The sequence below is a fragment of the Helicoverpa zea genome, chromosome 16, assembly GCF_022581195.2.
Source record: "Helicoverpa zea isolate HzStark_Cry1AcR chromosome 16, ilHelZeax1.1, whole genome shotgun sequence".
NCBI lineage: Eukaryota > Metazoa > Arthropoda > Insecta > Lepidoptera > Noctuidae > Helicoverpa > Helicoverpa zea.
The window spans coordinates 10,839,775-10,867,425 of record NC_061467.1 but is presented as its reverse complement, the minus strand read 5'-3'; the positions used below and the strand labels follow the sequence as shown (position 1 = coordinate 10,867,425).

At 35.2% G+C, this 27,651-nt stretch overlaps 1 protein-coding gene across 2 annotated transcripts in view; it reads left to right on the top strand.

The window, feature by feature from the left end:
- The window catches only part of LOC124637405 (calmodulin-binding transcription activator 1), a 202,361-nt gene that overhangs the window by 154,766 nt on the left and 19,944 nt on the right, over window positions 1-27,651 (top strand). For both annotated transcript variants that reach the window (XM_047173840.1, XM_047173839.1), the window contains exons 5-8: window positions 2,669-2,804; window positions 18,971-19,042; window positions 26,097-26,241; window positions 27,585-27,631. In XM_047173840.1, coding sequence (XP_047029796.1) covers window positions 2,685-2,804; window positions 18,971-19,042; window positions 26,097-26,241; window positions 27,585-27,631 — 384 coding nt within the window. In that variant the 5' untranslated portion in view covers window positions 2,669-2,684. The remainder of the gene's footprint in view (window positions 1-2,668; window positions 2,805-18,970; window positions 19,043-26,096; window positions 26,242-27,584; window positions 27,632-27,651) is intronic.

Here is a 27,651-nt window from a genome sequence, read left to right as displayed (position 1 = left end):
AAACGAGGAATGGAGAAACTTCTGGAGGAACTAATTTTATGTGTGTTTTATTTACAACTTTACATGTGCGTTTTACGACAGTCATACTCACTAGAAAACGAATTTAATATAACATAAATCATCTGTTTGTAACCCATATTTTTTTTAAGTAAAGGAAAACGGGACACACCACAGCAAAGTCGGCCGCAACCCTACGACTTTCAAAGCCGACTATTTGTCTGGTTTACGTAGGTTAAAAAGCGGTGCTCCCATAATACCCCGTGTTCCGTACAAATAAATTTCACTGTCTTATCCTCCATTAATTAACGTGTGTTATATACCATACTTTACAAGAGTTTATTATTCATATTTTGTTTTAAAACGCGAACAAACAAGAAATTAGTAATGGCGTAACTTTTGGACGTTAAATCTGGCCTTTTTGGTGACTTTTAGTTTACGGTTATGGGGGGCGGCTTTGTGAATAAGCTCAGGGAAAACGGCAGGTAAATATTTGATATAGGATATTTTTTTATGTATTTTTTGTTCTGATGTGAATCGGACAAATGTAACTGTCATGGTTCTAAATAATCCCTTTTTTATCTTAATTTGAAACAACCAAAAAGATAACGTGAAAAACGCAAATTTTATTCAAAACAGCGACCTACAATCTAACGTACATCCTATAGCCCTATTGACGGATAACCGAGACGAAATCGCGGAAAAAATCGCAACTAACATAGATCGTCCAGATTTATGCGTTCAATAGCGATTTATTAGTCGGCGTACTCATGAATTTGACACGAAGCTTGTTTTTGTCGTTGAAATAACGTACGACTGTGACGTCATACGAAATACGGGCGCGCGTTTCCATCGCCCATTTTTATTGCTTTAAATAAATAAAATTGCATCAATGAAATCTGTTTTCGTCGTTATGGATGGCCGATGGTTAGCTACGGATGGTTTGTTTACTCTTTTTTGGTAGTCACAAATGTTTTTGATAAAAATAGGAGTCAAAGGTTTAATGGCTCGCGAGTTAGAAGTGGCAATTTTTATGGGAAAATATTTGGACATTTCATTCATTCTGTTGTAGTGAACTAATGTGAATTTACCGTTTTCCTATTTTAATTGAATGATCCGTGCATATAATTAAAGTACCTTAGGAGCAAAAATTTTGCACATAACAACGACAGGTACTCAAAAGAGTGAAGACTTGTAGCAAATGATGGGAAACAAATTTGAAAAGAGGTCACCAATAAATCCAGTGATTCAATATAAAAACTCCAACATTTCATATGCGTCTCAGCAGATGTAATTTAAGTTATCCTGAATTCTGAAGTGTGTGTAACAAGGTTTTATTCATTCATTCGATATTTTACGGTTGAATCCGAAGCTGTAAAATTATAAGTCGGGCGCGCACGTTGTTACAATGTTAAGTTGTGTTGTTTTAAATAGACGTTTTGTACTTTGTAATGAATAGTCTTCTTTAGGTTAAAATGGTTGATAAAAAAAGAGTTGACGGGTATTTGTTACCTAACTAAAACATATTTTTGTAGTCGAATGATTCTAAATTGAAGTTATTACAAACCTTATACACATAATCTTCAAATGTCGAAAAGATAGCTCACCTACGACGAATTCCCTTTACATTAATTATTGCATGTACTGATGTATTTCCTTGTGATTCGTCGTAAAGTGTGCAAAATACCTTAGCTCTAACGTGCGATTATTTGCTCCGTCCTACGTGTCGTTCTACTGCTCGCTAATAAATCTTCAGGGTACGGATATCCTTTGAATAATAACTCAAATTATTATAGCGATCCTTTGGTGAGTATTAAGGGTATTGATTCAATGATTGGTGGGTTTAAATATTGATTCTAGCATTGCGCGTACCTTATCATCTTTGATACCATTATGTACGTTGATGTCTGAAATAAATGGAGAAATAAAATAAATGTTTAGTAATTATAAAGCTTAAGAGTTTGTTTACTTGAACGCGTTAATTTCAGGAACTACTGGACTGATTTTATACAATCTTTCAGAATTAGGAAGCTCATTTGGGCGGCTGAAGACACTAAGCCTCGTTAACTGTTGAACTGTTGTTAGTTTTGTATATATTATGTATTTTTTTCGTTTTATTCAGATATAGCCAAAATTTAAGTCTCAAACAGCCCTTAGATATTTGGTTCATATTAAATGATTTTATGTTAGGCCGAACATAACTTGAAGTAACAACTTTAGCAGTTACCCCTTTCTGCTGTAGGTTTAATGACCCTTTGTCTTGAAGATTAACAATTTATGTGGACTTCAGCAATTAGTTTCGGAATTAATTGATGATTTCAGACCTTGTTACTGGGGTACTTGTATATCGAAATTAAGTAATGGAATGTCTAGTAGTATTACAAGAGTCTAACATGTCGATTGATAGTTACTTAAACCGTCTTCAAATTGGCTTTACCTTTAACTAGCGGTTATTTCAGTTGTTAAATAATTATTACTCTAACTACATATTTCGAGGCTATGAGGCACGAAAAATAGGTAGATCTCTACAATATTATTTAATTGTACTCCAAGTCCTGGTCCTTTGACCAATATAATTCTTGGTCCTTCGATACTCAAGTAAATCTTACTTTCTTTTGATGCCTTTCAAATTTTGTCCTTCGATGTTCACGTATATTTTCTATCTTTTCAGGCCAAAAAGCGGCTCAATGCTGCTGTACAGCCGCAAGAAGGTCCGCTACCGACGTGATGGCTACTGCTGGAAGAAGAGAAAAGACGGGAAGACCACCAGAGAAGACCATATGAAGCTCAAGGTGCAGGGGACTGAGGTGAGAACATTGTATTTTTACCCGACTACGATAGAAGGGTCGTGTTATGAGTTGTCTTTATAGCCTGTGACTTATTTAGTGAAAGTTTATCGCACTAAAAAGTTAGGTATTATTTTTATTTGTTAGTTGAGTTATACATATATAAAAAAAGTAAAGAAAACATATTCACGCTTCAAATGTGATTATTATTACCGTGTAAAAAACTTTCAAAATTTCCAGTTTTTTTTACTTATTTTCAGTACCTTCTTGTGGTATGAAGACACACAAAGCTATATTAATTCGCTGATATTGTGACACAATTCACATAAACATACTTACATTTTCGTACACGTCAGTGAAACCACATTCAAAATACGACCTTAACTTCGCAAGCAAAACAAAACACATTAAATCAACCTCTTACACAACATAGCCAAAAAACCGGGTATTAGAAGCTATTAATAAAATTCCGTTTGTCGGATATGAAGGCTTGAGGTCACGGCAAACAGACAGCTTGACTGATTGATATAAGGCAAATTAAAGAAAGCGAAATTGCGGTGTAAAACTAGTATTCGGAAACTAGATTTCTGAAGGCTTTTCAGCCTAGCAGTTTTGGAGCGGTGCTTTTCAAAAAGTAGGTTAATAAAAGTGTTTTTAAAATAGAGTATGTGGTTGAGGCTTTTTAAGTTTGCGAAGAGGTTTTGAATTTGAAAGGGGTATATCTTATTTTTCTCAGTTGGGCCTAGTAGTTAAAACACCATAAGTACAAGAGTATGAGTTTGATTCCAGATTATTCAAGTGCTAACTTTTCCAAGACGTTTTTTTTGTTTGTTTGTTTGTACTCGAAAAGAGCTCCGAAACTACGGAACTGATTTGAAAAATTCTTTCACTGTTGTGAAGCTAACACCCAGAAAATATATATATATTTTATTCAGGTAAGGGAAGAAGTTCCCCCAGGAGGCGGATGAAACCGCGAAAAACACCTGGTATTAAATAAATATTATGAACGAGTACCTACATCAGCCAGAATATTCTTTTTATGCCCAAATTTAGAGAGAGGGGTGACTTAAGTGGGTCGACATTTACCTTCCTGTAACTCTTATATGTATCATAAATGTTCCCCAGAGCAATGTTCAGACGTTTTCGAACGTCTATATAGTGATGATTATTTCGATTGTGGAAAGGAAAAATGTTGGTATTCTTGAATTGTGGAAGGAAAACTTTAGAAGAATGAATATTGCTGTGTTATTTTGATAAAGGGAGTTTTTTGGTATGTTTTAAATTATATAATTTGTTGAATGATCTTTTTACTTAAGTTTATGTAAATGTTGAATTTTTAGGCGTTAGTTAATGTTTTAACTTATGCTCAATATTTTAGCTTTCCTTTCCAGCCGAATCAAACTTTTTAGAAGACAGGAAAACAGTTTCGAAATGAATATAATGACATGAAAAAACAATATGGTGAAATTAGTTTTTTTTTTCAGTCGAGTCTATCTTTATAAATACATAAGTTCGATACTCTGTACAAGGTTTAGTCACCAGAGCATTTAGCCCTAAGTCCAGTGAGTCGAGGTTTTAGCCCTACAGTTAGTTCTAGTAAAGAGCATTCAGTACTAAAGAAAGTCATGGTGTTGTTTGTCCCGTGCAAGTCGTAAGAACCAACTGTCTGAAACAGGTTAATGACAGTAATGAGACTCTGTTGTTCTATGAGCCGTATTACTGCTTATGCATTGTTTAAATGTACCTTTGTTTTACCTACTACATGTAGCCAGAAAGAGGTGACAGAAATTGAAATACTCAAATATCACTATTTGTTGGCTGTACCAATTGTTATCATCAACCAGTTTCAAATACGTAATTCGAGTTACTTTTTCTCTACTCACTCTATCATAACGGGGTAGAGAAGTTTTCAAACCAGCAGCTGTTTTCTCTTCCTGAGAGGACTACTTCCCGCACCCAGATAAAAAGCAGCCTATGATTATGTTATTCTTATGTATAATTATCATAAGGTTTTCATTGTGTGGTTTTTGCATGAAAGAAGAATAAATTTCCATGCATACACACTAATTTTGCGATTAAAATATAAGTTTGAGTTTATTATTGGTTAGTTCCACAGATGCATGTAAGAACATAATATAAAACCTTCATATAGACATAGCAAAAAAAAAAAAAAAACAAAAACAGAACCCTAAAATTTCGTTCGAAAACTATTTGAATCACGAATATTTTTCTAGCAATTACGTGTTCACTTTTACTAGCATTTGAAACGTTGCACAATTCTAGTTCCGATTCAGTGAAACCTTGGGGGGTGAAAAATGATTATTGTTAAGTAATTACAACCGGTCTCGCTACGTGATTCAAAGCTGATCGTTTCTATGTTCAGCTTTTATTTAGTTCTGTTTATGTATTTGTGTGTGTGTGTGTGTGTGTGTTTTGTAGTTTTTCAATTAGTTAATAGTGTTAGTTTTGGGGTGTTAAAGTTGTGTTTAGCGATTATGATATTGATATTTGTACTTCCTAATGAAGTAGTATAATATTAATATTTGTGCTCCCTGATAATTATTTAAAAGGTTTATTTTGGTTTGAATGAAATGGGTAACTGAATAATTGTGTCGATTTTGATGAGATTTGGTATTAACATTTGGCATGGTTTTGAGATCAAAAGCACACAGCGTACTTTTGATTGAAAAACTTTGACCATTTTATAATCTGTTTTGACGGATCTTTCAATCAGTTTTCCGCTTGACTTCTAAACAAAACAAAACCTTTCTAAATAATTAACAACCCATCCACATTCTAACCAAAAATGACCAACCACAATGATAACCAATCGTCAGATAGAATCATCTATGACCTTCCTCCGCAATTCGGCTCATCCGACGCGCCCCAATGAATAAGTAAATGCATGCATTGCAATTACTCCGGCAATACGGCACATACGCTAATTGGTTCGGATCACGTGGGATGTATTGCGGTCTACCCACTACTTGCGCCATGCGTGTTTTAATTTTGGAGATTCTGATTGGTGGATGTTTGATTGGGAATGGAATTGGGTTGTAGTGAAAACTTGAGGCCAGCTGTTTAGCGATGACTCCTTAACTATATGTTTTATAGTTATTTTATTTTGAACACGGTGTAACCTGGGAGAAACAATTTTTGCAACAAGGTAAAAAGAAGCCTATGTCCTTTCTCAGGTTCTTGACTGTCAAGTCAAATCTGTTCAGTTGTTTTGGTGTGAAAGCCCGATAAATAGGTAGACAGGCGGTGAGTTACTTTTGCATTTACAATATTGGTAAGTCTTTTTACCAGACTAAAATTAACATTATGTTCTTATGGGGCATTGCAAGTTAATTTTCATTATTTAGTTATATCAAAGAATATAAAATATAGCAGAGCAGAAGCCTTGAGCTACAGTGGTGATTGACTAAACATCTTTTGTTCTATGGCCTCGTTTGCTAAAGAGCCAATTAATAAACCAAACCCTATTAACGCCCATTTGCCTCGAATACACATGCTTTGGGGAGAGTCTGGATTATAAGTCATAGGCTAGCAAAAATCTGTTATTAAAACTACTAAGACCTTAATATCCTCAAAAAGAGAATAATATTTATGAGTACACCAGGAGACTACAAACACGCTTCCCCATTTTGCTCCCTTCCACTTTCATTTAGTTACCAAGACCGAAACGCTACATAGACTTTTCTAACATGCCAAAAGCGCCTAACATAGTGTGGCGGGTGACTTATCTAGTTTAACGTTACGGCATAATCTTCAAAGACTAAACTCCTCGTGCTCAGGTACACACAGCACTGGGGTAGTGCTTTTTGCCCATAAACCAGTGACAGTCTTGCGTGCTTGCCTTTTGTTTGGTCCAAGTTATAAGCTGACGACGAATTTTTATGAGGGCGTAGCACGATTTTAATAAGATCCTTTTTTTTTTGCTACAGGCTTATTTAGGGCATTTTTTGTCATTGTATAAAGTTTTTGCTGAAATGAAAGTTTTGGTTATTATTAAGATGTGTTAGAAACTTAAGTTCTTTTTAAAATACTGTGTTAAGTTTTTTAGATGAGTTAAACATGCAATCGTATTTGGTAGTGACGTAATTGACTTTGTAACAAGTTACATTATTTACCCGTTCTGTTGACTTTTTATAGTTTTCAATTTAAAGCTGGAATAACTTTATCATAAACTCGTGACAATCCAAAAAAGACTTCGTAGCTTGCATGTTTCATATCAACACAAAACATTTTGCACAACTCATTTAACCAACCTAAAAATTTCGCTACCAAAACACTGAATATTTAAAGCAATTACTTCGTCACAACTTGGCGTGGCATTCTTAAATATGTCAAACACAATTAAGAACACCTTTCAGAAATTTTAACTAGGCAAGTTTCGAAGGCCGCGGGTCCCTTATTACTTGTACCACTGCACTTTGGCACCAATCCAAGATGGTTGAAGCTACAAAACACAACGCCGCTGCCGAGATATCATTGCAAGAATAAGTCCAGTTTACCCGTGAATTAGTGTTTATTGGGTTTTAAAAGCGTTCGGCAAAGTCTCTGGTATGCAAATTAGAGGCTTATAGTTTTATAGGTAGGTCCTAATTTAGTGTGTCGTGACCTAAATTCTTTTCAGGTATCGATAGAAAAGCTGAGGCGATGCACAAGTTTGGAGTTGTCGTTTTTTGTTTGTTGTAGTTTTTTGTCTGTTCAGTAGCTGTTTTCTTTCAATGGGCCATTTTACTTAAAAGTTCTAGAATACTCTACCACTTACATTTGTAGACTTTGTCATCATTTGTGGAAATTTTCGAATGGTTCCCAAGTTGTATGGAAATAAATCTTGCCAGTTCCAAAAAAAGGAAAAAATAAATACAGTCCATTTATTTATTATTTCCAATCTGTGTTACTCGTTCATTCGAAATTCGTAACGATCACTTTTTTGATGACAAAAAGTTTTTGATTCACCGCTCTTTTGAGTGGGTAAATTAAAACAAAAAACTGACTGGACGGACAATACTGATGAATTAAAATAAAATAAAAATCCAGTGAGTCGTGTAATGCTTGAACAATTCCACCGTGTAACATTATGGTTCGTTACCCGATAGACGATGATTCGCACGATTTTCTTTAATAAAATAAAGCGACCTATTTTTGGTAACAAAGTTGTATTGTGGGATATTTCTGGGAAACTTTTGCTCTTAACAAAAGGAGGTTAATATAGTTTGCATTTTGTATTGTGATCGTGGATCGTATTTTATTTTTGGAATTAACATAGTCTTGTGTGATTTATTTCAGTTTTCCCGTACTAATATACCATTTTCTTTGAATATCTTCTAAACCGACACATTTTTGAAGGAACGTTTGACACACTATTTAGTTATCTGGTGGGCTAAAATAGAAAACTGTCAGAAACAGAAAGGGAAGTGCCTTTTTGAACCTTGATCTGAATCACTCTTATTCTCTTATAATCTAATCCAGATTAGAACGAACCCGGATACATATGTTAGGAATGAATGAAGATAACATAAAACCCCAAATCTTATGGTTAACGGCTGCAATGTAAAGTTGATGAGGGGTAATTTTATGTTAAATGTCAGTTAATGCCAGACTCCAACCACCCAACTACTATGTATATGTCACCGTAAGATTACAAACATCGTTAGATTACAATCTATCTCGAGAGATTGTAAACTGTCGAATTATTGTAAACCGTAACATCTGATTGCAATTTAACGCATTATTTTTCGCTATATTATAATCTATCGATGAGAAATTGTCAAATTGTCAACTGTCCGAAAGCTCTCCCTGATTGGTCAGTCTTTTTGTAAGATCGAGAGCGATGTAGAGCGGTCAAATTGTCAACTGGCGTAGAACGGAATGCATCTTGCGCGCTGATTGGTAGAACGTCAAAAAAGACAATGTTCTTTGCAACTCCCGGTGTCACAGCTCTTTGACGTGCAAAAATAAGTGACGGTTTAATTTTTTATAAAATCAAAAATTGTACTTAATTTTTAAGACTCAAATTACACACAATTAAAAATTGTATTAAAAATTGAAGTTAGTGACGAAAACGAATCGCTGCAAAACCGACTCCACGTAGTCTTGTCTGCCCTACCCCTAGAGTGCAATTCAAAACCGCGTAGGCGCGGAGGGGCGAGGCGGCCTGCGAGCTGAGGCGCAGGTAGTTTCAGCGCTCGCCGCCGCGGCTGAGGCTGGCCGGCGGAGCCGGCCAGCAAGCCGAAGCTGCGGTGGTGAGCGTGAAAACCATCTGCGACGATAAGCTCGCATGGGACCGCCGGAGCCCCGCAGCGCCGGAGCCGTGACAGAAGTTATGCTTGCTGCATGTTGCATGCTTACTTCCATGCTGGGTCAATTAATATGGGATGTGTTATATTTTAAACAAAAAACTCAGTAGGTACTAGTAAAAAAATTAGAAGGTAAATAAATATTTTTATGATGTCATTTAATAGTATTTAAGAAGTTTACTGTTAGAATGCATGCTACAAATTTAGATGCAAAAAAATAACCACCATGCTGAGTTGTATTTAGAGTGGAAGATAACTCGTGGCTAAGATAGTATTATTTAGATGCTCGACGCTTTATTAATTGTGGCTGACTTAGTAATTTAGAAGGCAACATACATTTTTGGGGGCGAATAATGATATTAAAAAGAAGCCTGTTTAATTAGCACCCCTTTTATTTTATTTTTAAATATTAGTTTGTATTTGAAGACAAAATACCTAACTGTATTTTTATAAGAGTTATTTTTATATAAATTTAATACTTGAAGAATTTTTGAAGAGCATTTATTTTATTTAACTGACACTGACCTCTATTTCATTCCTAACTCTACGGGAACTCCATGGGAACAGAACGGCTGGTCGTGATTGGTCGATCTTACAAAAAGACTGACCAATCAGAGAGAGCTTTCGGACAGTTGACAATTTGACAATTTCTCATCGATAGATTATAATATAGCGAAAAATAATGCGTTAAATTGCAATCAGATGTTACGGTTCACAATAATTCGACAGTTTGCAATCTCTCGAGATAGATTGTAATCTAACGATGTTTGTAATCTTACGGTAACATATATAAACGACAGAATACAGACCATATTTCGTAATAAAATAATAATAGTCAAATATATAATAGTTATAAAAAAAAACGCCAGATATATCCTTTTCTTATAATGAAGAAAGTAATAATTAAGATTGATGTTGATACATTTACTTTATACAAAGTTTCGTAATAAGATGTATTAGTTAAAAAACAGCCTGTTACTTAACAAGCTAGTTAATGTTTTGTCGGCACTGTTATTGAAACAAAGCCATAACTTGAACAGGCCTTAAGATGTCAGTTTCCATGCCAAGCGCTCGCGATTCACGTCAAACGTTCACATGTGCTCATAAATCTCTTTTTCCTCTATTTGAATTTACCTCTAACTTAACTGTTAAACCTCTTTAATTCTGCACATTCTCGTGTCACGATTAATTAGCTTTTAAACCACTTTTTCAAACCACCACGTAATTTTTAACACCTCACGTGACATTCGAATTAAAAATTTTAAAGTAAACATTCTGAAAATGGAAATTTACATACCAAATATTAACGATTAGATATGAAAGCATTAATATAGTAGATTAACAAGGCGAGCTCCTTTGCATAATTTCGAATTAACTATCAAAATATATTTATTGCGCAAAATTTTGTATAATTGCTCAAGCCTTTATGTTGTTTAAAATAGGGGTTATATTTGTTTGTTTTAAATGCATAAGTAAAGTTGCAAGGCCGCATGCAACGCGCCGTTTTACGTATTGTTTATTCGACCACAAGGCCGGGGACAGACATGCAAAACGGCCCATCTGGTCTGGACTGGCCTTTGTATATAGGCCAATATTTCGTGCTACACTTTGTGCACGACTTTATGTTTAAACGGGACTATTTTTGTAAATGGTAAGCGTGGGACAAAGAGTGCTTACGGAATTTTTACTGGATTTTAAATATGTTTAATTTAAACAAAAGGGCAAATCTGTTATCGTTTTACTAGCAATGTATGTAAGTAAGGTACTTTAAGCATGATCAAATTGGAGATTAGAATAACTAGCTAACTGAAAACGTAAATATCAGTACAAATATATTTTTTCAACTCCCACGTTAACCTTAGCTAAAAAAAGAATACGTCGTCATATTCCCAAAAAAGAACAACCTTCAAATTCAATCTCCAAAAAATATCTAACATTTTCAAAACACCCTTTCTATCCAAGTTTACGAGCCTATAAAAGCGATGTTCAACATAAAAACAAATCAATCGCTCCACTGTCCGGCTAGCATTTGTTTCGGGGGGCCCAAGTAGTGGGTAACTGGCGTGTAGCCAGCCCACCTTACGACGAATGGGCTTGCGTTCTCGGCTTGGTGTAACATTTTGATCACACCTATTAGGGGTAATAGGGGTAATATTAGGGGTATTCTCCTCTTTTATTCTCTTTATTTATTGATGCCATCACTAGCTCTTTAAAATGCTCTTACCATTTGTATGCCGATGACCTGCAATTATACGCACAAACTGAGGTCGGCAATCTTAATAATTGCATATCTTTAGTTAATGCTGACTTGCGAACTATTGAGGAGTGGTCTGACAAATTTGGATTAGTTGTTAACACCGGCAAATGTTAGGCCATCCTTATAGGCAGCTCCGGTTACCTAAACCGTTTGGACACTAATTCGTTAACACCCATCGTCTTCAATAGTTCAACAATAGGCTTAACACAACAGGTGAAGGATTTGGGGTTGCTGATTGACAGCAACTTCAGTTGGTCCAAGCAGGTTAACCAGGGTCAAAGGGTTACTCTAACGCTGCGATCTCTCTACAGGTTCAAGCATTTCCTTCCTATCAGTACTAAAACCACTTTGGTACAGTCTCTTGTGCTTCCCATCATTGACTATGCTGATGTTTGTTACTCGGATCTATCTCAAGAACTTCTCAACAAAATGGATCGTCTTCTCAATAACTGCATACGCTTTATTTTCGGCCTTCGTAAATATGATCACGTTTCCTCTTTTCGTTCTCAGCTTAAATGGCTGCCTATTCGTTATAGAAGATCCCTTAGATCTCTCTGTATGCTCTTCTCTATTCTCAACGATCCCTGTGCTCCTGATTATCTTCTAAATTATTTTAAGTTATTGGGCAGTTCTCATAGCCGTAACCTGCGTTCCTCTGAGAATTTGTTGCTCGAAATTCCATGTCACCGCACCGGATTTATGGCTAATTCTTTTGCTGTATCAGCAATTAAACTCTGGAACGCTCTTCCCCTTGACATAAAAAAGGCACCCAGTAAGTATTCCTTCAAGCGTAAAGTTCGCCATCATTATTTAAACTCTTTACCTAATTGAGTCGTCGTCACTCTTATCGATTTGATATTTTATTTTTATGTATATATATATATATATTATTATTATGTATTAAGTATTTATGTATTGTAATATGTTTTTATTCATATCTATTCATGACTTTCTCTTTTTTTTTTTTTTGTACTACCTATTTATTTTCTCCCTTTAACCCGATGGTTGACTGGTAGAGAATGCCTTGAGGCATTAAGTCCGCCAATGTACCTATTTTGTACATAAAGTATAAATAAATAAATAATAGTTGAAAATTAGCGTTTTGTGAATTCTTTTTTTATGCTGAGTTGGAGTAATAGAATTTTAGTTATTCTGTCTGTTTTTAGAAAGAGGTATTCCATGTTTATAGGAATTCAGAGGTCATTTAGTCTGATTTTAAAGGTTTTATCACTAAAAACTGTTATCGTAAAAATTATTTGATGCTTACAAAGTGTACGCAAATTATTTACCTAATACAAGTTGTACTCAAACTTGCAGCATATAAACATTTATTTGACTGTAATATTCATCATAGTTAGAATTTACTCCAAGTAGAGAAAGTGTTAGTGCCTACTGAAGCGCAAATTACACACATAAACAAAATAATTCATATGAGCTGTGCATTCGCGAGTGCAAAATGCAGCAAATGCATCTAGCTCTAAGCACAAACAAGCCTAGCAGTCGTAATACAGTGAAATGAGGCTCTCTAAAATACTTCATCTAGCCAGAAAATTAGAACGAAAAAAAAAACTTTCATTAGTTCCAAAATCAGTTTTATGTTACGCGGTGTCCTGCGTGAGCGACGAACGCGACGCGACGCGACGCTGCGAACGCGACGAACGCGATCAACTCAAAGGAATTCCCTACATGCGGCCTATGTGACAGTCTGCGGCGAGACGCGACGTAACGCGTACTTGTTTTGAGGGCGACCAGACGCGACACCGCGAACTATTCAGAAGCGTTGATTGTTGTGGGACAAAAAAAACATAAATATTAAAGAAATCGTTTATTAGTACAAACAAGTTGGAAGATTGTTGCTGTCTGTACTTTAAATATGAACTTTCAAGCAAAATTGTAACACAACTTCTCCATGATTTGAGAAGTAATGACCAAAATCACGTAGGACATCTGTCGCGTATAGCATCGCGTCGCATTACGTCGCGTCGTGTTGCGTCGCGTCGCGTCGCGTTCGTCGCTCACGCAGGACACCGCGTTAATCCCATTTGACGGGCGAAGTCACATGAATATGTTGAACTTTTTAATTCGTCCAATCTACGAATGCATTCATCCGAAAATGCACTTGGATAACCGAACCGGGCCGATCCCCGTCGATTGGTCCAAAACTGGATTTAACCGGTTCAAGCCAGACGGTTCTCGATCCGTCTAGTTTACGCCAGTAAAATTTTAAGGAGGAATTTGTCATGATTTATTTTATTTCAAGTTTGAAGTTTACGGTTTTGGAGTTAAATTAAATTTCGTACGAGTATGCGGAATAGCGGCGGTATTGATTGAAATACATATTTCAGTGGTTCCAATAAAATAGAATTATTTTTATTGCTAATACTAGGGTGACATTTTTATATTACCTAAGGAAATTGAACTTTTGCATTTTGAATCCTAAATTGCATTTATATAAGTTTTTTTACAGTACATAGACGTGAAAATAAAGCAATCATTAAGTTTAAGAAAATAAGTTCAGGTGTCTAATATATTTCCGAAAATGTTTTATACAACAAAGACCTTGTAAAATTCTTTGATTAAATACGTGTTGGTGATCCAGCCGAAAACTACCTGGCAACAAAAATTTTACACCCCACTGCATGATAGAAACTACCCAATATTTTACCAAAATCAGCAGAAAACACTGTTAGACGTCATAAAATCTCCAAGGTATCGAACACAATAAAACATAGGACCTTCTTAGGAGTTCAAACAATAGATATTTATGTTCCGACGTTTGTCTGAAGATTTAGATTAGGTATATTACCTTCGAAGCGGCGTGGATTCGGCGGCGGTCGTAAAAGTCTAATTCACTCACGACCAGTCTTCGTGCGGATATTACGGTTTGGCTTGAGTCATAAGCGATAGCGGATAGGATGTTGGGTGCTTTACGTTTTGGTAAGGTGGTTTTGCAAAGATTTGAGATTGATTTGAGATTTATAGTGCTGTTTTAGTAATATAAACAGGTATTTTATTATTATAATAAACGTTGACATTAGTTGTTGACTTATTTTTATTTAACCTCAATACATACGAGTATTTCTATATGAAACGTTGATTGAAAATCTATTTTAATTTTCTAAACACCGATCGGTTTTTAATTACATGTCACTCTTGGTATCATAGTGATCCTTGGTTTTCCTATTTACTGTGAATACCATTCAAACCAAAAATATAATTACCTGCTGGTTTCCCTTAGACAAAAATAGACATTTTTTTTGGGAATTAATACCGCCGTCTTATGATACTTGTGTGGCAATCGCGCTCGCTTCCCCCTTAGCACCACATCACTTCGAGTCCGGATATCCCCTCCGAAAAACCCACTACAGAGCCGGTTATTGGCTCGAATGGTCTCGCAAAAATACGATTCGCCAATATGGCCACCGATTTAGATCTGAATGTCCATTCTGTAGGCCACGGCCCGGATATTTGATTGAGGCCACGTAGGCGATGAGGTGCGATGATGAATTGGTGATGGCGATCATACTTTATTGCTGGGTTGAAAGGATTTAAGTACTTGGTAAGGCTGGTGTGATGGGACTGTCATTATATGGCAGAGTTCCTGTGGTATAGAAATTGGTTAGATCATTTTCAGCAGACTTCAATTGTGCAAGTACCTTGAAGTTGTGACAAAAATTTATCAAGTTATACCTAGATAATTTTTTTAAATGCTTCAATTATTTAAGGTACTGATTCATGATGATAATTGATTATACTCTGAAGGTATTTGGAATTCACATAAAGAGTAGTTTCCCGACATAACTAACCATACCGCTGTCTCAGAGAAAATCCTCCATCTTATCTTAGGGAAACACATTAAGGTCACTTGAGAGCACTAAGTTTCTTAATGGAGCTTGATAAAGTAAGCACTTATAAAGGACTTATGCATGTAAAGCTTCTAACCTAAGTTTCCCAAACACGAAGCCTTTTTCAGCCGAAGTTTTTACTAAAATTAAGATTTTTACGTAGTAAAAATTCCACATATAAGCAGTAAATATGAGTTGGAATATTCTGGAAATCCGGCTGGGGACTCGTTTTTATGTGGCGTAAATAAAAATGGTAGCAACAAGCAGACGTTAGTACAACGATGGCAAGTGATCGCTACGCCACGCGACGCCACGTACGGCGCAAGGAATGCTGAATAATACATTTTGCACAACTGTGACCGTTGAGTGGGGCTATCTAAGGGGTTAACCATAAGCGATGGCGGGAGCGGGATTACTTTTAATTTGATATTTGAACCTTATATTTAATATCGTATACTCATTTTACTGTAAAGTCTAATGTGTCTTGAAAAGGGACTTAAAAATAATTGACTGACTGTGAATGTAACTCAAATGTTAGCATCCTAAAGTCTTCTATTTGGCTTATTTAATTACTATGCAGTTAGATTAATATAATATTGTGTATAGTATACCAGATACCTACCGTTTTATTTCATTTTACAAAGTAAATAATATTCCTATAGGTACCCTTCAAGACTATAATTGAATATGGTCATCTTCCCGCTGTCGCTTATGCCTTACGGCACACAGTTGCACAGAGAGGCTTTCCTAGTAAACGAAGTTAGTTCAGGTGCCAATTCTAGGTCGAGCTTGGTTAGGTTTGTTTTACTACGTCGTGCGATGCTTTTTCAGATATCACTAACAACATTTCGAAACTGATATGAAAAATCCAGAAAATCAAGTCGAAAAATAGGTAATACCATTTCTTGTATTAATAAAAAAACACATTGTGATTGTAAGACAAATCCCTTGCTAACACAGGTAGTCCGGTTCTGACTACTACTACTACCAGTAACTACTGCCAGATAGGTTTAAATGACAGCCAGAAGTCACCAATTAATGTGCCTTTCGATTTCTTTTCCCAAGAAAATTATCTTTAAAAGGCTTTAAACTTTGGATCTGGACGGATTGGTAAAAAATCTTCCAGAGTTAGATAGCCTATTTATCAAGGATGGCTAAAGGTTTCTTCTATTAGTGTGGGCAGATAACTTCCCATGAGAAGCGGGTGGAACCACATGAAACTGCCAGTAACCATATTTATTTAGTAAAAACAAGCAGCCTCTTTATAATATTGATAATGGGGTGCTTACAGCTTGCGACACATTTCCCCGACCTAACGGATATCATTAAGGGAGGTAATGCTTTCCGCGTTTCTGGCTAAAAGAAAAGCCAAGTACATTGGCTATTGGGTTCCCTTAGACAAAAATAGACATTTTTTTTGGGAATTAATACCGCCGTCTTATGATACTTGTGTGGCAATCGCGCTCGCTTCCCCCTTAGCACCACATCACTTCGAGTCCGGATATCCCCTCCGAAAAACCCACTACAGAGCCGGTTATTGGCTCGAATGGTCTCGCAAAAATACGATTCGCCAATATGGCCACCGATTTAGATCTGAATGTCCATTCTGTAGGCCACGGCCCGGATATTTGATTGAGGCCACGTAGGCGATGAGGTGCGATGATGAATTGGTGATGGCGATCATACTTTATTGCTGGGTTGAAAGGATTTAAGTACTTGGTAAGGCTGGTGTGATGGGACTGTCATTATATGGCAGAGTTCCTGTGGTATAGAAATTGGTTAGATCATTTTCAGCAGACTTCAATTGTGCAAGTACCTTGAAGTTGTGACAAAAATTTATCAAGTTATACCTAGATAATTTTTTTAAATGCTTCAATTATTTAAGGTACTGATTCATGATGATAATTGATTATACTCTGAAGGTATTTGGAATTCACATAAAGAGTAGTTTCCCGACATAACTAACCATACCGCTGTCTCAGAGAAAATCCTCCATCTTATCTTAGGGAAACACATTAAGGTCACTTGAGAGCACTAAGTTTCTTAATGGAGCTTGATAAAGTAAGCACTTATAAAGGACTTATGCATGTAAAGCTTCTAACCTAAGTTTCCCAAACACGAAGCCTTTTTCAGCCGAAGTTTTTACTAAAATTAAGATTTTTACGTAGTAAAAATTCCACATATAAGCAGTAAATATGAGTTGGAATATTCTGGAAATCCGGCTGGGGACTCGTTTTTATGTGGCGTAAATAAAAATGGTAGCAACAAGCAGACGTTAGTACAACGATGGCAAGTGATCGCTACGCCACGCGACGCCACGTACGGCGCAAGGAATGCTGAATAATACATTTTGCACAACTGTGACCGTTGAGTGGGGCTATCTAAGGGGTTAACCATAAGCGATGGCGGGAGCGGGATTACTTTTAATTTGATATTTGAACCTTATATTTAATATCGTATACTCATTTTACTGTAAAGTCTAATGTGTCTTGAAAAGGGACTTAAAAATAATTGACTGACTGTGAATGTAACTCAAATGTTAGCATCCTAAAGTCTTCTATTTGGCTTATTTAATTACTATGCAGTTAGATTAATATAATATTGTGTATAGTATACCAGATACCTACCGTTTTATTTCATTTTACAAAGTAAATAATATTCCTATAGGTACCCTTCAAGACTATAATTGAATATGGTCATCTTCCCGCTGTCGCTTATGCCTTACGGCACACAGTTGCACAGAGAGGCTTTCCTAGTAAACGAAGTTAGTTCAGGTGCCAATTCTAGGTCGAGCTTGGTTAGGTTTGTTTTACTACGTCGTGCGATGCTTTTTCAGATATCACTAACAACATTTCGAAACTGATATGAAAAATCCAGAAAATCAAGTCGAAAAATAGGTAATACCATTTCTTGTATTAATAAAAAAACACATTGTGATTGTAAGACAAATCCCTTGCTAACACAGGTAGTCCGGTTCTGACTACTACTACTACCAGTAACTACTGCCAGATAGGTTTAAATGACAGCCAGAAGTCACCAATTAATGTGCCTTTCGATTTCTTTTCCCAAGAAAATTATCTTTAAAAGGCTTTAAACTTTGGATCTGGACGGATTGGTAAAAAATCTTCCAGAGTTAGATAGCCTATTTATCAAGGATGGCTAAAGGTTTCTTCTATTAGTGTGGGCAGATAACTTCCCATGAGAAGCGGGTGGAACCACATGAAACTGCCAGTAACCATATTTATTTAGTAAAAACAAGCAGCCTCTTTATAATATTGATAATGGGGTGCTTACAGCTTGCGACACATTTCCCCGACCTAACGGATATCATTAAGGGAGGTAATGCTTTCCGCGTTTCTGGCTAAAAGAAAAGCCAAGTAAATTGGCTATTTGTGGCTCTTATGTAAGTTATGATGATATTCTTAGTAGCTTTTGTAATTAACCTAATGTTATTGTTATAAGTATGATTGAGAATTTGAGAACAATTAAGTTGATTAAATAATGGTGAATTTATATAGCAATTAATTTTGGTTTATTTCCATACAACACTAAAATACTTTAAAACCCAATTAATCCCATAGAAGATTAAAAAGTGTTAAGAAAGAATTATTTAATATCGATTTGTATTGATGGAACAATCGATGAACAATCCAATCCAATTTTTTTTTCTTTTTACATCAAAAGAAAGTATTTATCTACAAAGAAATTAAATGTAATCAAATTAATGTTGCCTACTTTTGAGACCAATGAATAATGATTTTTTTTGTTTGTCCACAGTGTATCTATGGGTGTTACGTCCACTCTGCCATCCTGCCGACCTTCCACCGGAGATGTTACTGGCTGCTGCAGGTAAGCGTAAGCATTATCTTCTTATTTACTTATAGCCCGACTTTGTCAGAAGAGAAGTTATATTTTTTTTTGTTAGATCGCATGCAAGGCGGATTTAAAATTCTCAGCAAGTAATATGATATACTTAGTTAATTACTTACCCAGTAGATAATCGAAAAAGCTTTAGATAGATATTCTTTATTGGATTTACTTCGAAGTTTTACTCAATACTTCCGCATCCGGTTTAAAGTGGAGTTCGTAAGACATTTTCCGTACCCATTTTAACTGTTAGTATTTAGGTGCATTTAAAATTTTATATATGTTATCGTATTTAAAAATTGCTTATATTGTAAAAATATTTGCATAGTTACAATTTATGTATTCTCGTTGGAAAACGGCTCATATCATACTTCAAATTATTTCTGTCAATCGCGCACACACGTCAATCCGAACATGTTTGCGGTAACTGAGCTAGCAATATTTAAAAATATAAAGGATTTTTAATATACTAGCTTCCACCTAAAATTTCACCTGTGTTCAGGAGGAACTACTTCCCGCAAATAGATAAAAATGGCCTATATAAGTACCTAGTCAAGCCTTAATATTCTGTCGGTGACAAATTACCAAGTGAATAATACCAAGTCTTAATATTTTGTCAGTGAAAGTGAAGTGAAATTTCATAGTGAAAAGTTAATTCCGAAGGTATGATTCTGTACATTTTTTTTCACACACAGTCCATAAACAAGAAAAATCAGGGTCAGATACTAAAGTTCACAGCATTGATTCTTCATTTCAAACGAAGCTTCACCTTCAAGCTCAGACAGAAATTTATATACGGTAATCTCTGGTCGCTGAAAGCAGTCTTCAGAATACATTCGCCATTTTGAAATATGAGATTTTTCGAAACCCCGTCTTTGATATCTCTCCACTATTGATGAAACCGCGAATTGGAGCCACTATTTTCAATATTTGTGAAATATTTTTAGCCTTTCCAATATTAATGGTTTCTCTTCATGTTGGGAATGCAATCTTGAAATCGCGGAACTTTCTAGAATAAATGTTGGTTTGGTTGCGTTTTGACTGGTAAAAGAAGTAAAATAATTAAGTTGGCTCATTTGTAATAGTGTCTGAAAAAAGTGTAAAAAATCATTAAATACTTTAGGTTTCTTTACCTTTTTAAATATATTTTTTTAAGGATAACAGGCTTAAAGCTACTAATTTCTAGCTCAAAGATGTCTTCTGACAAAAAGACTTTTTTTGTTAATAAAGCCTTAGGCTTTTCCAAGATCAAAACGAAAGACAAGACAAGATGAAAACAAGATCTAAGAAAACTTAATTATGTTGTTCTTCATTATCGTTTTATTTATTTTCTTATAAGATATTGTTATAATAAGGTTATTCTAAATAACTGAATTATTATATAGTTTTCTTGAAAAGTGAATTTTAATACATTCTAGCGCAAGTTATCACTTTCGGTTTTACTCGCATCGTCTCGCAATATGAAACTTTTTTTAATCAACATCATATTCAATGTGTTGACACAACAAGTTTGCCTTTTCCGAAATTGACTTTTTCTGATTTGAAAGAGAATCGGCTATAATTATTATTACAGGATAAAAAAATAGAAATTAACCGTAATTGACGAAACTATGTTTAACCTAAGTTTAAACCCCACATCACACACATCCCCACAAAAATACACTACACCACCGATTAAACCCATTCCCACTGTAATATGTGCATACATTAAAATGCGCTAACTTAAAGCCGTACCCATACGTTTGTGTAACTTCTACTTCCCACAATGCGAACGTTACGTGCTTGTGTGTAACTTTAGCAATAGCAAAACAACTTGGACCGCCATTATAGACTATTGTTCAGTTTAATGCTCCATACTTCAACTCTCAATGGAGGTATTGTAACAATTTCATGTAGTTTATCTTGTTATATTGAATTGTAAGTGAAAACGTTGTAATTCATTTTTCTGCGTTGAAACTTTTGGTGTACCTACATCCGCCAACTAATATATAATGCGAAAGTGACTCTATCTGTCCACACTACTGAACGCAAAACCATTAAACTGATTTGAAACTTGGTACCGAAGAAAGGATATGGACTACTTTTTATACAGGTGCGGTAAGTAGGTAGTTTCCGCAGGAAGTGAGTGGAACTGCGAGAAACAGGCAGACAGGCAGTATTATCTTCCCAGGATTGAGCGTTAATCAGCATATACAATCTTATAATATAATAAAAACAAAGAATAATACTGAATGAATCAAAATTCTATAACCCTTAAACTTTCATTGATTACGTATGCAATGTAAACAGTACAAAGATTGGGCTCCGAGGTTAGTTCGGTTTAAATGAAAATTTAATATTTGATCATCCTAATTCCATTACGCGATCCTATTATAGATAGTGTATTTAGAATGTATTTAAACGTTCTATTTTCTATGTGAGTCAATTGTTTATAATTATTTGAAATGGAGTTTGATTTTGTCGCTCACTTCTTGTAAAACACTGGCCAAATACATCCGATTAGACTGAAAGCCGACCCCAACATAGTTGGGAACCGGCTAGGCTAAGGATTTTGACTGTCTTCCACCCACAATTTTTAGTTGGATAACGAGGTACCCAGAAGTAACCAGACCGTGTAAACGTTTTGATTGGATTCACGATTGTCTCTAACATAAACTATCGGCAATCAATCGATACTTAAATCTGCGATGTGCGGGTATATCATTAACATTACACGCTCAACCATTAACCGTTTATTCAACCGTGACAAATAAACCCAAATCAGGATCATTAAGCTTACAATATAAATTGCCAGTTCTTTGTCTTACGCCAAGGTGACGTCTAATGAACGCACGATGCTACAGATCCCTAGATTATTTAAACAACAGGATACGCCATTGGCTGTCTTCTAGAAAAATGTACATAATAATATATGCGTTATGTTCAAGCTTTTGTTTGACAAGTTTGTAGTGTGTTCGCAACGATGTTACCAAAAATGCATGAGATCTATCATTATTTTATGACGAACGTTTTCTCATAGATCATAAATCATATTTGTTTTTGTTGAAACGTTAACAAAACACTTAGACGTCTCCATACTACATGAGACCGGTATCTGACTATTTTGAGAAGAAACACCTAAACGAACTCAAATGTCACAGTCTCTTTAAGAGAGATTTGTGCCTATAGCGGGTCCATTTAATTAACTGCTCTAAGTTCAAACCTAACCCCCGAACGTGCGATTACAAATTGACATTTAGTAAAATGCCTCGAACAGTGAAAATGTCGGCTGTAATTGAATTTCTGATTGTGTTGCATTGTTTGTTTGCGTAACAGGTGTCAATATCATAGTGGAGCGAACAGTTTTCGCTGAAATGTTCAGAATTGGTTGGTTTATGTTGCTTGAATTTTGTATAGGTTTAGTTACGTGGGTTGGTTTGAAGTGTATGGATTACCTTTCTTGTAGTAATTCAGTGAGTAACTGCCTCGTTGGTCTAGTTGTCGCAAGTGTGGCTGCTGAGCACGAGGTCTCGGGTTCGATTCCCGAGTCGGGCCGAAATCGCTTTGTGGGTTTTAGAAGACTTTCACAAAGCAGCCCGAAGCCTGGAAGTTGGTGATTGATTCAACCGTGCATCGGAGAGCACGTAAATGTCGGTCCTGTGCCTGATCTCTTTCCGGTCGTGTCGGATTGCCGTCCCATCGGGCTATGAGAGTGAAGGAATAGGGAGTGCACCTGTGTCTGTGCAAATGCTTGTGCACTATAATATGTCCTGCGCAGTTGGTTAATCTCCTTACATGAGAACAGCCGCCGTAGTTGATAATCGGCTAGGAGGACATCAGTAATTGAGTGTCAATTTATAGCTGTTGTTGTTTTCTTTCTGGTATCAAAATAAACTTTGTTCGTCTGAGGAATTTAGATTATATTTTAAGAGACTTACATAACCGCGTTACATCAAAAAAGTTTAACAGACTTTTAACACATGTTTAAAGAAAATCCCGATGCAAGATTTTCTTAATTACATACCAAACGCGTGTTTCGCTTTTTTGTAGTAACACATTGTTTTCGTTTTCTCTCCTAATTATCATGGTCATATAAACTATATTAAAATAAACAATATACCATCTACCATGATTAGAATATTCGTAGTACTGCTAGTAAGTAATCTGTGCTAATACCCACACTAGAAACGCAGATAGTTCAATTAGACATAGTTAATATTTAACGAGACAATTAACTTGATGTAAGGTAATTGTGGACTCAAATTGTGGGAGTTTGCTAAGAGATAGGAGAGGGGAATTAAATAGCCTATCATGAGACAAAGGCAAAGATTAGTATTTTTTTTCTTTAGGTTGCAGTTATCCCGGTTTTTGTCTCAATAGTTGTATTGGTAACTAGTATATTATTAGACTACGTTAATCTTTGGTTTATGTTATAGTAAGTACACCATACTTCTGTCCACAAAATCGAAAGCCAAATATTACGTTTCAAAATTTCAGTTTGCGTTAATATGGACAACGTTTACAAAACATAACTTGATTTATTTTAGAGAATTTCGAAAATCTTTCTCGTTTTAAATTGTTGATTTAAAAGTAGTTAACTTTTCTAAAACCCTCAGAATACGACGAAAATACAATTACTTCAATTCCCCCACAAACAATACTTAATTTGAATTCTATTGCGTTTTAAACCATTAACGTTTCCTCTCGGTATTGTAAAACTTTATCCCCTATGGCGATTACATTTAAATAGTTTTCAAAATGTAAGTTTTCTAAATGTTTATGATATTTTCTCGTATGTATTGTATTAAGCAGTACATTATCCTTTTATTTCCTGTCGCCATTCCGACCGTTAGATCGTGCTAAGCTCATAGAAGAGCGACTAACTTTCGACTCCGGGGTGTAGAAAAGGTAGGGTTGTCTAAACTAAATATACACTATTGTTTTAATATTGTTTTTTTATTTATTGCTTCTGGAAGTTATATAGTTGAAGAGTTCGTTAGGCCACCGAATTTCTTTTTTACATCAATTTTCGGTGTCTCACAGTCGCCATATTTGTTTTTTAACAATTGGTAATTGAGAAAAATCCATTGATACTCTGATTATTGTGATCTATTGAGTCGCTACAAAAGCAATAAACAAAAAACATATGGGATATGTAAACCGTCATCCTTCTTGGCAGTCGGGTAAAAAATGCAAGTGGGTGACAATCCATTGCAGATTTTTATTACGAATTACAACCGGTAAATAAAATATAATACTGAAAATCGACTTCCCATCGAAGGGTTAGGGGTTTTATTTAGGTTAAGCCATAGGTGTACAGTAAATTGGCTTATCTAACCCCATTATATTTTGCTTATGATCGCAATCACTGTTATTTGGTTGTTTGTTGTTTTATAAGCCAAATGGCTAGTGGTTACTTATCAGATTTGTGGCCTTTTTATGTAAATAGTTTCCTTGATGGCTTTTGTGATAATAAATAGATATCTTTTTATGTAAGAGGGTTGTATTATTTTCTATTTTGTACTTAATATTTTATGGCTGCAACTGGCGGTAAAAAAATAAATGTTGTTCAGAAAAATATGAAAATCTGCTATTTTAATGTTGCGTTTACGCCACGAGGCCAATTAAACAAAACCTCTCAACCATAACAGCGACACCACAATTAATGTTATCCAAATAACAATCAAAATTTCACTCAACTGAGAATTTATTACAACACAAACGATACTCTGAAGTACTGTTACAACAAATCCACTTTTAACGGCGTGTTAATGAAAAACCACAGCAACAATAAAGTGCACACGTGTCGAGTGGCAACCCTACGGCGGCGGCCATTACATAAATAATGACGCCATGTTTATTGCCGCCATTTTGAAGACAAATGGTTAGTTATTACGGCGCACTCGGTTTTACATTCGCTAGTCGGGTTGGCAAAATTAAAATATTGTGTATTACTTATTTTTATACCGAGTTTAACTGCGCTCGAGTCGATTTACTGGCAGTTTCGGATGTTACACTTTGTTTATGCCTTACTGAGTGCACTATGTTGTATTCTGATTTTTTTTCCATTCCCCAACTCGGTGCCCCGTCCTTGCAACGTGTTTTATAAGCCTCTGTAAATTTTCACATATCACTTAACGTTTACAAATGTGTTTGGTTTTATGGTTTTTTTTGAAATTTATTTGTTTGTAACTAACTTGAGTGATAGTGGAGGCTTTGTAGTTAAATGGTGCTTGTTATCCGGTTGCTGAGAATAAAAACGAGGGCGATTTATCTTGGTTGTAAATGGAGCCTATCTTGATTCTTCTTAAACAACGTCAAACGTCTTTGTGATAGTCAGAGTACCTATATATTCTTTCCCTCTTGTGGTTTCTTATGCAGACTTATTAAATCTCGGTAGATTTATTTTCATAAAGGTCATCGAACTTAACAACCCTACATTATTTACGCTATATTTTAATACAAGTAATCAAATAAATGAACTCAATAACTAAATGCTTTGTATTAATTAACAAATGCGACCAATTATGCACGTAGATAACATTTGTGTTCAAATGTTATAGAATAATAATTTTGAATCTATTTGCATTATTTAGTAATTGGCTGGGTGCAATTACATTAATTGGATTCGATTAGAAAAATCTAATTCGACTATGTGATGATATCAACAAAGGTTTTTAACAGATATTTCTATTCTATTTGTTTCCAAATAATATCGTTTAGGACTTACAAGGTAGGGATGTAGATAGTAGGATAATTTGATGTATGCAACTACTGCCATATGAACATCAACTTCATTGTAAAGGGAAACTCATTGTCATCACTCGTTCCTTACTAAATTATTAATTCATACTTATATACAATTTCAAATTAAATATATATGCATTCTATATTCGAAGTCCAGAGCTCAAATTACACCAATATTTATTATTTGCCAACGCAAACACCTGTGGAATATTAGTATCTCAATGTGCACATTATGCTTATTCGACCAGGACTTTTAAATGTAATTATTTCATATAATCGTAATTTACTATTCAATACCCTGGAATTCCAGAACCCCGACATAGTGCTGGTCCACTACTTGAACGTGCCGTACCCAGATGACAACAAGCTTGCGACAGTGGCACCCAGCCTGGCGCTCTGGGCTGACAAGAAGGAGTGGACGAAGGATGAGCTGGTCTGCCAACTGAAGCCCATGTGTGAGTATGCGATGAGATTTTAATAGGTTTAGTGGTTAAAGAAGGAATGAAAGGCGAAAAGTGTCAGTGAAAATAGAGGTGGGCTTGGTATGGTGCCTTGGGGCACACCACTCAATTTGGTTGGAATAAAGTAAATTCAGATTTTTTATTATAAGTATTATATATTGCTGAAAATAACATGGTTTACGAGTAGGAAAACCGTTGAAAGCAGTTGTAAACCAATAAAATTAATAATGTCTTGCGTCTGTTACAATTAAACGCAAATGCAAATACATAATCATTTCAATAGCATTGATGAACGAATTAGAAGAATTTACATAACTTTAACAAAATTATAATTTTCTCAGTATTTAGATTTATGTTTTTACTAAAGAATTTAAGTTTAAACATAAAACTGACTGAGACGAACATAATATTTCAACAATGTTTTAATAACTATAAAATTCATTTAACAAATTCTATCAAAGTAAAACATAGTTCATTTAGTACCAACCAAATGGACACCTTATGAATAAAATTATAAGATTCGTAAATGAGAAAGATGCCAGTACCTTTATCTTGACGGTGGATCAACATAAATTTGAATAACTCTACAGATAAGAATGTAATCAAAGGTTTTTTGCCACGAAAAATTTCTGAAGTATGAAAAATTAGTAGTCGGCGTTGTTCTTACTGAAAATGAAAAAGAATGTCTGATATTACCTACACCATTGCAAAGATAATTTCATGGATTTGTAGATTTCTTAACTCACATTCCTTCAGAGCCTAAGTTGATTTTTTAACTGTTTCAACAGACAATTTCTTAATCGTAGTCCTATTATGTATTCTTTAAAACAATTTTTACGTAAACCAACTTTTTCTCAGCTGCCAATTAAAACGGCATTACTATGGAACTCTTACAGTCGTCAATTAACAACTTTTTGTTCGACAAAAAAATCATAAAATTGTCATTCTAACAGAATTCGAGAATTTAAAACACTGGAACCAAATTGAAAGCTGAAAGTTTTGTTCCGTTGTTGAATATTTATGAAAACGGTGGCAAATATCAATTATGCAGTGCGGTTATTAATCCTATCTGATCGGAATAACGATGCTGCTGTTAATTTAGGGGTACCTTGTTATTGATTTTGGATGGAAAATTAATTTTACAAGCAATTTAATGGGAATTATTTTTGCTATCATTTCGGTTGGAAATTGGGTTAATGCGATAGTTTTTTGTGTCATTTGGTTTGTTATGTCAATGGAGATATTGTATTTATGGTGCAGTGTGTGTAATTTACAATTGTATTCGTCTAATTGAATAGCTTGAAAGCAATTAACGTTTCTAAAATTTCCTGTTTCAGTCTTCAGCGAAGATGATCCCGACCACAACAATGACTTGGAAATATCGGTGAGTAAAAACCATAGAAT